Source organism: Scleropages formosus, chromosome 22, assembly GCF_900964775.1.
Source record: "Scleropages formosus chromosome 22, fSclFor1.1, whole genome shotgun sequence".
Classification (NCBI taxonomy): domain Eukaryota; kingdom Metazoa; phylum Chordata; class Actinopteri; order Osteoglossiformes; family Osteoglossidae; genus Scleropages; species Scleropages formosus.
The window spans coordinates 13,174,460-13,190,007 of NC_041827.1; the positions used below are offsets into that span (position 1 = coordinate 13,174,460).

At 44.5% G+C, this 15,548-nt stretch overlaps 1 protein-coding gene across 1 annotated transcript; it reads left to right on the top strand.

The window, feature by feature from the left end:
• Positions 1-8,045: 8,045 nt before the first annotated feature.
• LOC108931250 (gamma-glutamyl hydrolase) lies at positions 8,046-13,860 on the top strand. Its single transcript, XM_018746919.2, has 9 exons — positions 8,046-8,519; positions 9,460-9,574; positions 10,183-10,233; positions 10,327-10,411; positions 10,719-10,857; positions 11,377-11,483; positions 12,169-12,259; positions 12,910-13,047; positions 13,532-13,860. Exons 1-9 carry the CDS (start codon positions 8,420-8,422, stop codon positions 13,651-13,653), a joined length of 948 nt encoding a protein of 315 aa, XP_018602435.1. The 5' UTR covers positions 8,046-8,419; the 3' UTR covers positions 13,654-13,860.
• Positions 13,861-15,548: the final 1,688 nt, after the last annotated feature.

Genomic DNA, 15,548 nt, shown 5'->3' on the forward strand with positions numbered 1-15,548 from the left:
AGGAATGAGAACGGTATTACCGCCATGTCAGTTCTCGCGAGAGTACCAGGGACATGAGTCCACAAAGATTGGCATGACGTCATTTGAAGAGCCTAGCGAGTGTAGCTCTGAGCTATTGTTATAGATTTGTTAATATTATATGATACACTTTAATTATCAGGTCACCACTGTATGTCCTTGTTGTTTCTGCTGTCTTGTAGAAGTCTTTCTACAGTATCTTTTAATTAATATGAAATAATAAAATGAGGAGGGGGGCGCAGTGGCGCAGTGGGTTGGACCCGGTCCTGCTCTTCAGTGGGTCTGGGGTTCGAGTCCCGCTTGGGGTGCCTTGCGATGGACTGGCGTCCCGTCCTGGGTGTGTCCCTTCCCCCTCTGGCCTTACGCCCTGTGTTACCGGGTAGGCTCCGGTTCCCCGTGACCCTGTATGGGTCGAGCGGTTCTGAAAATGTGTGTGTGTGTAATAAAATGAGATCACATTTATTAAACGAAATTCTACAAGTTAATAACCAATTTAATTAATCACATTTATAGTGAATGGTTATTTATACGTGTTCATTGAACATTTAAAGTAAGCTAGAAAGAAGCAGTGCATGGCCTTCAATGTAGGCAAGGAAAATTAAGTATTGCTGTTAGTGGCCTTTATTGGTTTGTATTTGTTTATATTTCACAGTCTTTTTTAAGCAAAACTCCAGATCTACTCTTTGTACAACAAAATTACATTTTGAAAACTACCAGTTTTCACAGTTGTAGTATTGTTTTTATTTTTATACAAGCTGAAAGAACATTTTCATATTATTTTCATGCAAAACCTAAAGCGGTTTTAAAATGTTCCAAGGCCACAGTGTTACAATACAAATAGAATTGTATCTTTAGTTATTTGACATTTCACAGTACCGTAAAAAGGCCTATGGAAAATGTGCTTTTGATAAATGTTTTAAAAAAACTCCAGTTTATTATATGAATAAAACTGGTTATTATCTGAAAGACAGAAAAAAAAAAACTTATTTTAATAGTCTCATGAACAAAGAAAGCAGAAATCTGAGAAAAACTAGTAAATCAGGGAATTTGGTCAGTTGCTTTCTTGGCAAAATAAATATTTCTTAAGCTATCTGGCTGCAATGTGGCGCTGCTGTGGTTGCAAGTCATTGGTGCATGTGGCACAGCAACCAGTTTTAGATCTTATTGATTGTACCACATAGGTTAACATTATTACTACCATTTAAGCCAGGATAGAATATTTTATTAATCTCTGCAGGGAAATTCACACATCCAGCAGCTGAACATGACAGATAACAAGGTCTACTGTTATACCCAACCAAAATAAATAACAAATAAATTATAAAATAAGTAACAAAATAGATTAACAATTCCAACAACTATAAGGTTACAAGGCATTTCCCTCCTCTTTAACATGGCAAAAATCAACCACCAGCTCTTTTGTCTTATCGATGCTGAGCTGGAGATGGTTCACTTTACACGGTGGGGGGAAAAAAAAAGTTCTCAGACATCTGTACTGCATTTCATTAACTTCATCAATATGCCAAATATACAATTACAGAGTCATCAGAGAACTTCTGCAAGTGACCCAGCCCAGACTTGTACTCAAAGTCAGAGGTGTAGAGGATGAACAGGAAGGGAGAGAGTATTGTTCACTGTGGTTTAAATGTGTTGCTCAGCACCATGTCAGAGACACAGTCCTGAAGCCTGACAAACTGTGGTCTGCCTATTCGGTAGTCTGAAATCCAAGAGACCATAGGTGCATTTAGAGTCCTGCTTCATGATGCTGCCAGCTTTCTCCAGGCGGGAATAAGCCCTGTGAGGTTTCCAGATCATTGCATCATCTACACCAACATAGGCCTGATAAGCAAACTGCAGGGGATCCAGGTAGTCTCTAGCAAGAGGTCTGATGTAATCAATCACCAACCTTTCAAAGGTCTTCATAATAGGCGACGTGAGAGCCGCTGGTCTTGTCATTAAGACCATAAGTACTCCTCTCCTTTGAAACTGGGATGAGGTAGGACGTGTTTGTCAAAGAAAATTTTCCTCTTTCCGTTCGGCCATAGGAGAAACTGAAAGAAATAAAGTCAGACACACAAAGACTTTTCAACACAACATCGGCCAGTGGGAGAACCCCAGAAATTGAGTGTCTCCCCGATCAGTCTCTGGCTGCTCTTTTAATTCATGCAATCATTTACATATTCATTAATGGGCATTTACATGGTACTTTTCCAGGCTCAGCTCTGTCTTACACATGTACTCTTTCACCTAATTTTATGTCATGTCTTGTCTTCCTCTTTTCAAATTTCACAACTCGATGTTTCCCATTTTTTTTCCTTTTCTCAGCGTCACCTTGACCTTAATCTCTTGTACATGCAAGAAGTACTTTTCTCTACTTTTATGGGCTTAAACACATGTGTGAACACCCTTTGTTTTGCATTCATACACATTTTCTGAATAAGTGTTTTTTCAAGGAACGGTCGCAGTGACCCATTCACCAAGTCGTTACATAGCCTCTAGCTTACTAATGCCTTTAAGTTTAATGCACTTAGTTTAACTCCACATGTTCCAAAGAAGAGAAGTCTCAGCCGACTCAACAACAAGTTGAAAAGGTGCATGAAGACAACAGAGAGCTCGTTGGCACATGGTTTCAGCACTCAGGGTCTGATTCTGTCAGAACCTGCAGTTTTGCCAAGGTGTGGTCCCCTCAGTCCTTTCTTCAGCTGGTCCTCTGTAATGGTCAGTGGTATTGGACAAGAGTGGAAGTCTCAGTGTCACCATCAGGAACAGCGGTGGAATTGAGAGACGTGAAAGACAGTGATGCATGTGTTTTTTGCGCCTGCAAAAGGAGGAGGAGGGGAGGTCCATGTTAACAGTTAATGTTTTGGAGAGGAAGGTAAGGGGGTAAATGAAATATTTTAAGAATCTGATTCAGGTCACCCCTCCTTGAACCGCCACCTTACCGTGGTGGAGAGGTTTGAGTGCCTGAATGATTCCAGGAGCTATATTGCCTGGGGCTATATGCCCCTGGTAGGGTCTCCCAAGGCAAACAGGTCCTGGATGACAGACGAGACAAAGTGCAGTTCAAAAGCCCCTTATGATGACAATTAAACCAAGGCTTTCATTTACCCCGCTCGGTATGGGGTCACCGGGGCCCCACCCTGGAGCCAGGCCTGGCGGGGGGGGGGAGGGGGCTCGCATGCGAGCGCCTGGTGGCCAGGTCTATGCCCACGGGGCCTGGCCGGGCTCAGCCCCGAAGCCATGACGTGGAGCTGCTCTTCGGTGGGCTCACCACCTGCCGGAGAGACCGTAAGGGGCTGGTGCGTTGTGATTTGGGCGGTCGTCGGGGCCGAGTGCCCGACCGACCCAAACCTCGGGCGCCAACTCTGGTTTTTGGGACTTGAAATGTCACCTCACTGGCGGGGAAGGAGCCTGAGCTGGTGCGGGAAGTTGAGAGATACCGTCTAGATATAGTCGGGCTCACTTCCACTCACAGCTTGGGTTCTGGAACCACTCTTCTCGATAGAGGGTGGACTCTCCACTATTCTGGCGTTGCCCAAGGTGAGAGGCGGCAGGCGGGTGTGGGCTTATTAATAGCCCCCCAGTTCAGCCGCCATGTGTTGGAGTCTACCCCGGTGAATGAGAGGGTCATCTCCCTGCGCCTTCGGGTCAGGGAAAGGTCTCTCACTGTCGTTTGTGCTTATGCGCTTAGCGGCAGTGTAGAGTACCCGGCCTTTTTGGAGTCCCTGGGGGGCGTGCTGGAAAGCGCTCCCACTGGGGACTCTGTCGTTCTACTGGGGGACTTTAACGCCTACGTGGGCAGCGACAGTGACACCTGGAGGGGCGTGATTGAGAGGAACGGCCTCCCTGATCTGAACCCGAGCGGTGAGTTGTTATTGGATTTCTGTGCTAGTCACGGTTTGCCCATAACGAACACCATGTTCATGCATAAGGGTGTCCACCAGTGCACTTGGCACCAGGACACCCTAGGTCGGAGGTCGATGATCGACTTTGTAGTCGTTTCTTCTGATCTTCAGCCATATGTCTTGGACACTCGGGTGAAGAGAGGGGCTGAGCTGTCAATTGATCACCACCTGGTGGTAAGTTGGATTCGATGGCGGGGGAAAAAGCTGGACAGACCTGGCAGGCCCAAACGCATAGTGAGGGTCTGTTGGGAAGGTTTGGCGGAGGCCCCTGTCAGAGAGGTCTTCAACTCACACCTCCGACAGAGCTTCAACCAGGTTTCGAGGGAGACTGGGGACATTGAGTCCTAATGGACTATGTTCCACACCTCCATTTTTGGGGCGGCGGTTCGGAGCTGCGGCCATAAAGTCTCCGGCACCTGTCGCGGCGGCAATCCCCGAACACGGTGGTGGACACCGGAGGTAAGGGATGTCGTCAAGCTGAAGAAGGAGTTCTATCGGGCCTGGCTGGCTTATGGGACTCCTGAAGCAGCTGACAGGTACCGGCGGGCCAGACGGAACGCGGCTCTGGCAGTCACCGCGGCAAGAACTCGGGCTTGGGAGGAGTTCGGTGAGGCCATGGAGGAAGACTTTCAGTCGGCCTCAAAGAGATTCTGGCAAACCGTCCGGCAACTCAGAGGGGGGAAGCAGTGTTCCGCCAACACTGCTTACAGTGGAAGTGGTGCGCTGCTGACCTCAACTGATGATGTCCTCGGGCGGTGGAAGGAGTACTTTGAGGATCTCCTCAATCCCTCCGACACGCCTTCCGTAGAGGAAGCTGAGGCTGGGGAATTGGAGGGGGACTCATCCATTACCCTGGCTGAAGTTGCTGAGGTAGTCAAAAAACTCCTCGGTGACAAGGCTCCAGGGGTGGATGAGATCTGCCCTGAGTTTCTCAAGTCTCTGGATGTTGTGGGGCTGTCTTGGCTGACACGCCTCTGCAGCATTGCGTGGAGCTCGGGAACGGTGCCTCTGGACTGGCGGTCCCTCTTTTTAAGAAGGGGGACCGGAGATTGTGTTCCAACTATAGAGGATTACACTCCTTAGCCTCCCTGGGAAAGTCTATGCCAGAGTACTGGAGAGGAGAATCCGACCGATAGTCGAACCTTGGATCCAGGAGGAGCAATGCGGTTTTTGCCCTGGCCGTGGAACACTGGACCAGCTCTATACCCTCACTAGGGTGTTGGAGGGTTCATGGGAGTTTGCCCAACTAGTCCATATGTGTTTTGTGGACCTGGAGAAGGCATTCGACCATGTCCCTCGTGGCATCCTGTGGGGGGTGCTTCAGGATTATGGGGTTCGGGGCTCGCTGCTACGGGCTGTTCGTTCCCTGTATGACCAGAGCAGGAGCTTGGTTCGCATTGCCGGCAGTAAGTCAGACCTGTTCCCGGTGCATGTTGGACTCCGCCAGGGCTGCCCTTCGTCACCGATTCTGTTCATTATCTTTATGGACAGAATTTCTAGGCGCAGCCAGGGAACGGAGGGTGTCTGTTTTGGTGGCCGCAGGATCTCGTCTCTGATTTTTGCAGACGAATGTGGTCCTGTTGGCTTCATCGAATCAAGACTTACAGCGTGCACTGGAAAGGTTTGCAGCCGAGTGCGAAGCAGCGGGGATGAGAATCAGCACCTCCAAATCCGAGGCCGTGGTTCTCAGCCAGAAAAAGGTGGATTACCCCCTCCGGGTTAGGGGGGAGTTGCTCCCTCAAGTGGAGGAGTTTAAGTATCTCGGGGTCTTGTTCACGAGTGAGGGAAAAATGGAGCGGCAGGTTGACAGGCGGATCGGTGCGGCATCCACAGTAATGAGGTCATTGTACCGGTCTGTTGTGGTGAAGAAGGAGCTGAGTCGTAAGGCGAAGCTCTCAATTTACCGGTCAATCTACGTTCCTACCCTCACCTGTGGTCATGAGCTCTGGATCATGACCGAAAGAATGAGATTGCGGGTACAAGCGGCAGAAATGAGTTTCCTCCGCAGAGTGGCTGGGCGCACCCTTAGGGATAGGGTGAGGAGCTCAGTCACCCAGGAGGAGCTCGGAGTAGAGCCGCTGCTCCTCCGCATCGAGAGGAGCCAGTTGAGGTGTCTCAGGCATCTGTTCCGGATGCCTCCTGGACGCCTTCCTGGTGAGGTGTTCCGGGCATGTCCCATTGGGAGGAGGCCTCGGGGCAGACCCAGGACACGTTGGAGAGACTATGTCTCCCGGCTGGCCTGGGAACGCCTTGGGGTTTACCCAGAGGAACTGGAGGAGGTGTGCGGGGAGAGGGAAGTCTGGAGGACTCTGCTTAGACTGCTGCCCCCGCGACCCGGCTCCGGATAGTGGAGGAAGATGGAATGGAATGGAATGATTCAGCTCATTGGCCAAATCCAGGAGCCCCTTCATTGTCTCCTCCAGCAGTGATAACTATGCAGGACCTGAAACAAAGTTTTTATTTCAATTAAAAATTATCTGTTTAACTGCTGATCACAGAGTTAATAATGGGGGCAAAGGTGCTATACATGCAGATGTGGTGGTGCAATACTACCTCGCTGTTTGGTGAGTCTGAGGTTCAAGTTCTGCTTGGTGCCTTGCAATGGACTGGCATCCCATCCAAGGTGTACCCCCAACCCCCTCAGCCTTGTGTCCTATGTTGCCAGGAAGGCTCCGGCTTTCCTCTGGACAAGTGGTTGATGACAATGGACAGATGCTATACTTGCAGCATAGTGAATTTAGTAATTGTCAGTAAATTCAATATTTTCCAAATATTTTAAATAGTATATCTACAGTACACCTAGTTTTCTGAGATTTGGAGTACCACAAAATTGTGGTACTTTCTAGGAAGGAAATGATTTGTCTGTGTAGCTGCTGCCTTTGTAAAATCGACTTTCAATTTTTGTACAAGCTTCTTACAATGATTTACCTATTTGTACAGCATTCTTGCTATATCAGTACAAAGTAACAAAGTAACAACCTTGCTCCATATCTGTGATCATACATGTAATATGAGCATTATTTTCATCATAGTTTTAATGTACAGGCTTAAGAAACACTCCATAATTGCACATCATAACATAATAAACTCTCATATAAGAAGAATTCAAACTTGAGTGCCTGTAGTTTGCATCCTAAAAAACACATGCGCATTTCAGGTGTGTGTCCATTCACAAGTTTCTCAAGAATATTGTGACTTTTTATCATAGTGTAAAACCATTATCTAGAAGGCTGAGTTAAAACGGCCATCATTTTTATCGCAAAGTTAAAACATTGTTGCACATACTTTTTGACTTACCTTGGTAATGCATTCTAAGGGAAAAAAAAAAATTATGAAGTCCTAAAAGTGGAAAAGGCAAAAGAAAGCCTTACTTATCCATTTAAAGCATGCACTGAGAAAATATATAAAGTCAATATCATGGGAACTGAACTCTTAAAATCGAATTCTCCAAACTCCAGTGAGTGTCCCCAGCGGGGTCGTGGCAAGCCGGAGCCTAACCCGGCAACACAGGTTGCAAGGCTGGAGGGGACACACCCAGGACGGGATGCCAGTCCATCACAAGGCACTCCAAGCATGACTCGGACCCCAGACCCACTGGAGAGCAGAACCCGGTCAAACCCGCTGCACCACTGCACCACTGCGCCACTGCACCCCCTTCTAAAAAGAACTAGACCATGCAAATATGTTAAAAATTAAGAGGTAGTTTTATGAGCAGATTTTCAGTGATGAGAGGAAGGCCTGCATTTATTACTCTTCAGTTTCTCATCGGACTCCTTAATTTTACTTACGTACACGGCTGCAACAAATGAAACTTCCCTGCCGAAGAGCGGTGCAGAAGGGCCCCTTCTGGGATCAACCTGTAACGATTACAAACCAATTCAAATGTGATTAAAATGTGGCTCCTTCTCATTGCTAGCGTCGCTTCCTTTTCATCTGGGACCATATCATGCTTGTTTACAAGTTCTAATTCATTTTTTTCAAAAAAATTGGGGAATGCTGCATAAGACATAATCACAACATTTTTTGCTCTTTTTCCTCCCAAAGCTGTTCAAGCAAATCTGTGACACAGGTACATGTTGAGCATTTGGACTCACCGTGGTAAACTAAGCGGCTCTCAGTCCTGCTCCTAGGAGCCACTTTACTACGGTACTGAGTCCCGATGCTCAACAAAAAATTTGTGCAGCAATTCATCAGCCTGGACTGCATTGCTCACGGAATCGCCGGGGTTATTCCAGATCCTTCGACTCGACTGAGGGCTCGCTGGCTCCCGCAGGAGTTAATCGGTGTTGAAAGACCACCTGCAGTGCTGCACCATGGCATAGTTAGGGGGGCGGGACTGGGTGCTGGAGGTGGAGGTGGAGAAGAGGACCGGTATAATCAGAGCATCTCCGCTGGCCACGCCAGGACCCGCATAGCATAGGCTCCGCGCGCACGAGCACGAGCACGAGCGCCGCTATCAAGTGTCAGGAGAGCGTTCCAGCCTTTAGTGCGCGTTCATGAGCTCCCTGGTCGTGCTGGCGGCCTCGGCCGCTTTACTGCTCATTCCGGCCGGTTCTACAGCCTTCGCCTCGCAGCTCAATTACAGACCCGTCATCGGTGAGTGCGGAACCTGCTCGCAAATTAACACAAGTCAAGTGCGCTTCGCATCCATCGCGGCGATATCTTAATATTTCAGCTGCTTATTATTCGAACTCGCGCTGCGGTGTAATTTTGTACCTGACAGTCTGCGCATGATTCGTTTTCACACAGCCTCATAATAGGACATGCGTGATTCATGGGTCATATTTTCGCATCGTTTATCATAGTATTAGTTTTGACTTCTTTGTGCATGTGCGCGCGCGCGGATAGCGCATTCATCATGACAAGCCTGCACTGATTGACAACAACAGCGATGCTGCGCGTTTCTTCTTGTCCAATTTACTGTCAAACCAGTCGTAATACTGATAATACTGTGCTTCCGCTCCTGTTCTCTCTCCTGTTCAGTTATTTTTCCAAAGCGGATTTTTTTTTTTTTTCCTCCCCCCGAAGGTCTTCTCCCAATGGTTCTCGAACCTTCCACAAACAACCACGACCTGGAGTCTTGTCCCTCGTCACCAGTGCAGCGGTTTTGATTTAATCTTCATCATGCATTTTTTATTAACATGATGAGTCATAAGCCAGGCAGAGTAAATAATCTGCTCACCTGTTTTTCTGCTTCATCTTCCATTAAGAGAAAAAGATGTGTTGCTAAAACACTGAACGTGCGCCGTATGTTTTTTTTTTTTTTAGCACACAAACATTTAATATGTAGAATAACGACCTTCCTCGAATTTTTCCAGCTGTCACCTTTATGCGTATTAATTCGGGTCGTAGGCGCGGCAGTGGGGGTGGGGCACGTGCCCCGGAGTACTTACTGCCCAGCTCTATGGGGTATCTTCTGACCACATTATTTTGCTCCCCCGACACCTGACACTTGTAAGATGAGTGATTGAGGACCGCTCCTTGGAGGCCACATGTCTCAAACCTATCTGATCCTTGCTGGATGTTCTGGCGGCAGGGGTTCCCGCACAGGAGAACATCCCCGGGGACTCCCACGCGCAGGGCTTCTCCTACATCGCGGCCTCCTACGTGAAGTACCTGGAGGCAGCGGGTGCCCGGGTCGTGCCCATCAGGTACCCTCTTGAGGGGGGGTGGTACCTACACCTTGGCTCACAGATAAGGACAGCTGGTGGTGTAGTGGGTAGAGCTGTTGCCTTTGGACCCAAAGGTTGCAGGTTTGGGTCTTACCTCCTGCTGTAGAAGCTTTGAGCAAGATACTTAGCCTAAACCAAGCTGTATGAATAGGTGAATAATTGTAAGTTGGAAAAAGCATGCGTGAGTGTGTATATAATACACATATATATATATATATATATATATATATAGGTAGCACTGCTGTCTTGCAACTCCTGGGTGGTGTGAGAGGACAGAGATTCAATACTTGCTCAGTCTGTGTGGAGTTTGCATGTTCTCCCTGTGGGTTTCCTCCCACACTCTGAAGACATGTTGTTCAGGTCCCCCTATAGTGTGTGAGTGTGTTCCACTGATGTATGGATGAGTGATCCATTGTGAGTAGTGTATCTAGCAGTGTAAGTCACCTTGGTGAATAAGGTGTGTGGGCTTGTAACACTACATAGAATTTGTTGGAATTTGCTTTGGAGAAAATTGTCTGTGAAATGAATGAATATATACATATAAGTCTTTTTTCAAAGCAAATTTTGAGCTGTAACCTCATTTCCAGAATAAACCGCACTTACGAAGAGTACGTCAAGATTTTCAACTCCATAAACGGGTACGCTTTAATGCTGTATTCTTAATTATTTGATGCATCTCTGTGAAGACATTATGCGCTGCTGCATGTCAAAGATTGTAACTGCTGCTTTAGGTTGCTGCTTCCGGGGGGAGATGTTGATCTGCAGAAATCCGAGTTCAGCAGAGTGTCAAAGATATTCTATGATCTAGCAATAAAGGTAATAAAACATTTACCTTGTCTGAAGTTTAACTATTTTTTTTACACTCAATTGGAGGGAACATTAATCTATTAATGTAATGTATAGTCAGTTTTCTATATGCATTATTTACCAGTATATAAATCCAAATGCATATTTCTTAAACTTTCCCCAGTTCAGTTGGCTAATTTTAATGGAATACCTTTTCAGGTGTTGGGGTGGGATCACACCCATACGCTCCTTTGTTATAAAAGACGTCCGAGAGCCTTGCAGGATTTTTTCGGTGTTGATCGTAACGTTCATAGTCTTACGTTGTTCACTCCTACAGGCGAATGATGCATTGGATTACTTCCCGATATGGGGCACCTGTCAGGGCTTCCAGCAGCTCACTGTGCTGACCAGTGGCAAAAACCTCCTGACGCTGACGGACACGAAGGCGGTAGCTCTGCCGCTTGCCTTCGTTCCAGGTACAGGACCCTATTTCCCTTTTAATGTCCCTTTCTTACATGGATTTTCATCCTTAGAGGGGAAAAAAGCGCATGTTTTTAATGACACCGAATTGATCTTCCGCACTGAGTTCAGCTAAAGCAGGAAGGTGGCAAGAATTGTCAAATGGGAACAGGCTAAATACTCTAAAACTCATTTACTTAATCTCATTCATTCCTTCTCTGTCAAGTTAGGGTGACATTTAGTGGTGGCAAATTTTTTTATTTATTTATTTATTTTTTGTTTGTTTACTAGCCCAAAGTAAGCTACAGTACTTTTCTGAATAGTGGAGCTGAATTACTGCAGCACACACTTTTTCCTGTCTGCAGCTTTTGAAACCTAATAATATTGTCTGTATAGGTGATGGAATATTGTTACTGTTATAATGGCATAAAACTGTTTAATTAGAGGATAAACATCAAGCCAGGACACCAATTTATGAATAAAACTTAATGTAACATGCAGTGATTTGTCCTTTTTTTTTTCTGTATTCTGTAAAGCTGCACAGAACAGCAGACTATTTAAGAACTTCCCAAAGGACCTGCTGCAGTCTCTGTCGGAGGAGAATATCACATCTAACTTCCACAGCTGGAGTCTCTCAGTGCAGGTACCTGGGACATCTGGTTGTGAAATTGATAATCCACAGCTGCGTTAAAGCACTCATGTCGAAGATCTCAAAAAATAATTTACTCCGTTAACTATATTATCAAACCAGAACTCTGCTTGCATTTAACAGATTTTGAATAAAATAAAGAGGGCTTTTATGGTAATGAAATGTGAAACAACCCCTCTGTGTATTATCTGGCAGTGATGCGTTTTGGTGCAGAAATGAGCTTTTATGTCCTCTGACATTCTGATCAGTCTCTTACTCTCACCTATGTATTCACAGATCAAATAGTATAACGGGGTAAATCCCTAACAAGAGACTCCAAAGGTATTGCAGGGGTGTGCAAATTTTAGGAATGGGGCCTTGGATGTTTGGGAAGGGACAGTATTCTAAAGTACATTTATTCAAAATGTACATTTAGTCATTTAGCTTTAAAAATGTTAAATTATCAATTATGCTTTTTTCCAGGATAAAGTTTTTTTTTTTTTTTTGTAGACATTTTTCTGTACTGTATTTTGGGGAGTTCTGTCTGGAAATGACCTCCATTTAAAAACCTGTGGCACAATGTAAGTGAATATTTGCAGCATTGTTTACTTAGAAGGCAGCTTCTTCCTCCTCAACTTTGCAATAAAAGGAAAGTGAGAATGGTTTCGCTGCTCTCAAACTTACCGTGTGTCTCCAACAGAATTATAGCCGGAATGCAAAATTAAAGAGGTTTTATAAGGTCCTGTCAACAAACACGGATGGGAGAAGGGAGTTTATTTCCACAATGGAAGGTACGTGGAACGGAGCGGCACCTTGCGCGCCGTCACAGGGTCCGATTGGTGCGGCTACTAATCGTAGACTCGGAGTTAAAATATTGATTCGAAGACCATGACACACCTGGTTCTTATGGTGCACTATATCCTGAAACCAGTTAAAGGCGGAGTAGCAATTACTGCTGTTGCTTTCGGTGGGGGAGGTTGCAGGTTCAAATCTCGCCTCCTGGCGTAGTCCCGTTAAGATGCTCCCGAGACAAGCGTCAGCGGAATGAGTAAATGCAGCATTGTTCAGCAGCTTTTAGTTTGTTACATGGCTGATACAAATACCTCCCCCTTTTTGTACATATTGATGTAACTAGTGATTCACAGCTACATAACTGAATAGTTCATCAATGCACTGTTGCAAATCAGTATTGTTGCGCCTATACTCTTTAGGAAATTTCACCGTACACATTTAACGGTCGGTAAATAAATTGCTGTCAACTACTAATGGCCGCATGGTGCTTTCGGAGTACTCTCCTAAATCTGTTTGAACAGCAAGAAGCCAATTATTTACATTTTTGTTGGTAAATAGTATGGTATTAAATGAACTTCTAGACCGAGTTCCTCTTAAGAGTGCCACTGTCTCTGTGCGGGATTGCTGACTGGTGGCGTTTGTGTTGCAGCTTACCGCTACCCGTTCTACGCTGTTCAGTGGCATCCTGAGAAGAGTCCGTTTGAGTGGATAGACAAGCCCGGCATGACACACACTCCTTCGGCCATCAAAGCTTCCTTCTACACTGCCATCTTCTTTGTCTCCGAGGGTATGTGGGGGTGGGGGGGAGCTTGGTGTTTAGAGCTGCCACCTTGCATTTGAAGGACCCAGGTTTGAGTCCCACCTCTTGAAGTAGTACTCTTGAGCAAGGTATTTACCCTGAATTGCTCCAATAAAAATTACACAGCTATATACATGGGTAAATCACTGCAAGCAGCTTAGTGTGCAAACCAGGCACTTCAAAGAACAAATGATAAATAAATGTATAATTAGAAATACCCAGAACGATTAGTTCCCTCAATGCAGAAGATTGACATTTTTTGAAGTAGTTCAGCAGTCTAGCACTTCTTGAAAAAAGTAGGACAGTGCATCCTATATTTTGGTTTCTTTATGCTTTATTTAATAAGAACTCTGAGCCAAAATTTCAGTAACCAATGTGTATTGCACTCACGGATGTATTATTTGCATTAATTTTCTGCCTGATATTACATTTTGATCATGACGTTATGTGTTGCTTTTCTTTCTGTACGAAGCCATGAAAAATCAGCACCAGTTCCCCAACATCAGCGAGGAGGAAAAGGCTCTTATCTACAACTTCGCTCCAGTCTACAAGGGCCTCGGCAGCATATTTGTGCAGAATTACTATTTTGATTAGTAAGTCATGCATAACCTGCATGTAATAACTCCGGGTGAAAAACCAAGCAGTGTAAGGCTGGCTTTAACCTCAGCATACAAACAGTTGATAAGTGAAGCCACTGTTCAAAATTTAATTACATCTCGTTTAAGTCACTGATGCCGTTCTTAATTGCCTCAATTGTTTAAAGCTCTTACTGGAACCATCTTCTTGTAAAATATGTTTTTTAAAAAATATTTTAAGGTTTTTTTTTTTTTTTTTTTTTTTCTTTTTTGTCAGCAAACTTAATGTAATATTTAGTGGTATTTGAGTGACTGGGATTGTAAAAACTGACAAGTAACTAGCTATATTTGTTCATTTTCAGAGCGTAATATTCTATAATACCTCTAAGCTGCTGATGAATTAATGTGTCCGTTTTAACCAGTCAGTGTTAAACTAAACATTAAATAGCAGTGGTCAGATGACATAACTTGCAGTATTATAAGAGTTACTGTGTTCTCATTCTTCAGGCTTAACTGTAAACAGTGTAAACTCCTGTTGTCTTGAATAAAATGAAACATCAGATCCATTATCTGGTTATGTGTCTTTGTCTGCTTGCTTGTATTATGATTATATCCTTTCATAATAATTTTTAGGTTTTCCATAATTAACATCAATTCTAAGATTTTGAAATTGTATAATTACTTAGTTCAGACTTGTATGTTAACAACCACAATGTACATCGCAGAAATAATTTTTGTCCTGTAAGAATTTCATTTGTGAGTAGGTGTAACCTATCCTTCATAATTATGAATTCATAACTACTCAGTATGGATGTTTGGAAAAACCAAGCACATGACTTGGACAGTGAAAAATCAACACGTATCTTTTGTTAGAAAGATGCACCAGATGGTCACTCCTCAAATCTAGACCAGAGGTGGATTAGTTCTTAATTTTTAGGATGCAATATCTTGTCTGTGTTGATGAACTGTATGATTTTGGTGACTGAGAACCACTCGCTTCTCAACTTGTAATGGGGCACCAATTTCAGAGGTTTGGTGCTTGTTTTGACTACCACTGTATGAGCAGATTTTTATGTCCAAGGTTTTCAGGTTCAGCTGTACCCAAAAACACTTAAAATTATGCTTTGGATTGGTGTCATATAAGATCAACATTCTGATTGATTAACTTTACAAGCAGGAGCTTTGGGAAACTGAATTTTCTCAAAAAAGTGTCACTTTCTTTCATGCACGCCTTCTTGTATTTGTGTAACATAAGAAGCTAAATTACTGTTTTGTCCAAACATTTATTTTCCTAGTTTTCACATGGCAAAAGTTCTATAGTGCAAACCCCACTGTAACAAAATAAAACAAAAAAAAAAAACAGATTCATCTTCATGATATACAAACATTTACATACTTATAAACGGTAGCTGAACTAATGTGTCCCTAGGAAATGGCCTGGGTAACAAACCCCCACAAGAGCAGCCCGTACATGAACTGATGCGGAAAGAGGTGGGTGATGAAACTGGATGCGGTACGTATACTAGGTTACACACAAACATGTCATCTTCATTTTTAAAAGATGCGCACATGGCAGAAATAGACAGCAGCACAGATGGACAGAGTTCAGACACCGTGACTTTTGTTGGTTTCTCCAGGCAGACCTCGCATGTGCAGCATCATCCCTCGATATCTCCTTATTTCCAACCTACGGCGTTTGCCAAAGTGTCTCTATTACCAATGACACATATATAATTTTGTCAAAACTAATGCATTCTATGATGCTGCTGGTTCTGTTCATATTATTCTTTGCATAGCCTGCCTTCAACAACTATGTAATGATTTCTTTTCCCAGTAAATGTTAATGAACTACACACAGCTCAAAGGTTTATGTATGAATGGACTCTAGTGACTTACACATATTTCACTGTCCAG

Excerpts from the sequence above, each read along its gene's own strand:
- LOC108931250 (XM_018746919.2), top strand. The coding sequence starts at position 8,420 with ATGAGCTCCCTGGTCGTGCTGGCGGCCTCGGCCGCTTTACTGCTCATT. Across the intron at positions 11,484-12,168 it reads GCTGGAGTCTCTCAGTGCAG|AATTATAGCCGGAATGCAAA; the intron begins GTACCTGGGACA and ends TGTCTCCAACAG. Across the intron at positions 13,048-13,531 it reads CATCTTCTTTGTCTCCGAGG|CCATGAAAAATCAGCACCAG; the intron begins GTATGTGGGGGT and ends TTCTGTACGAAG.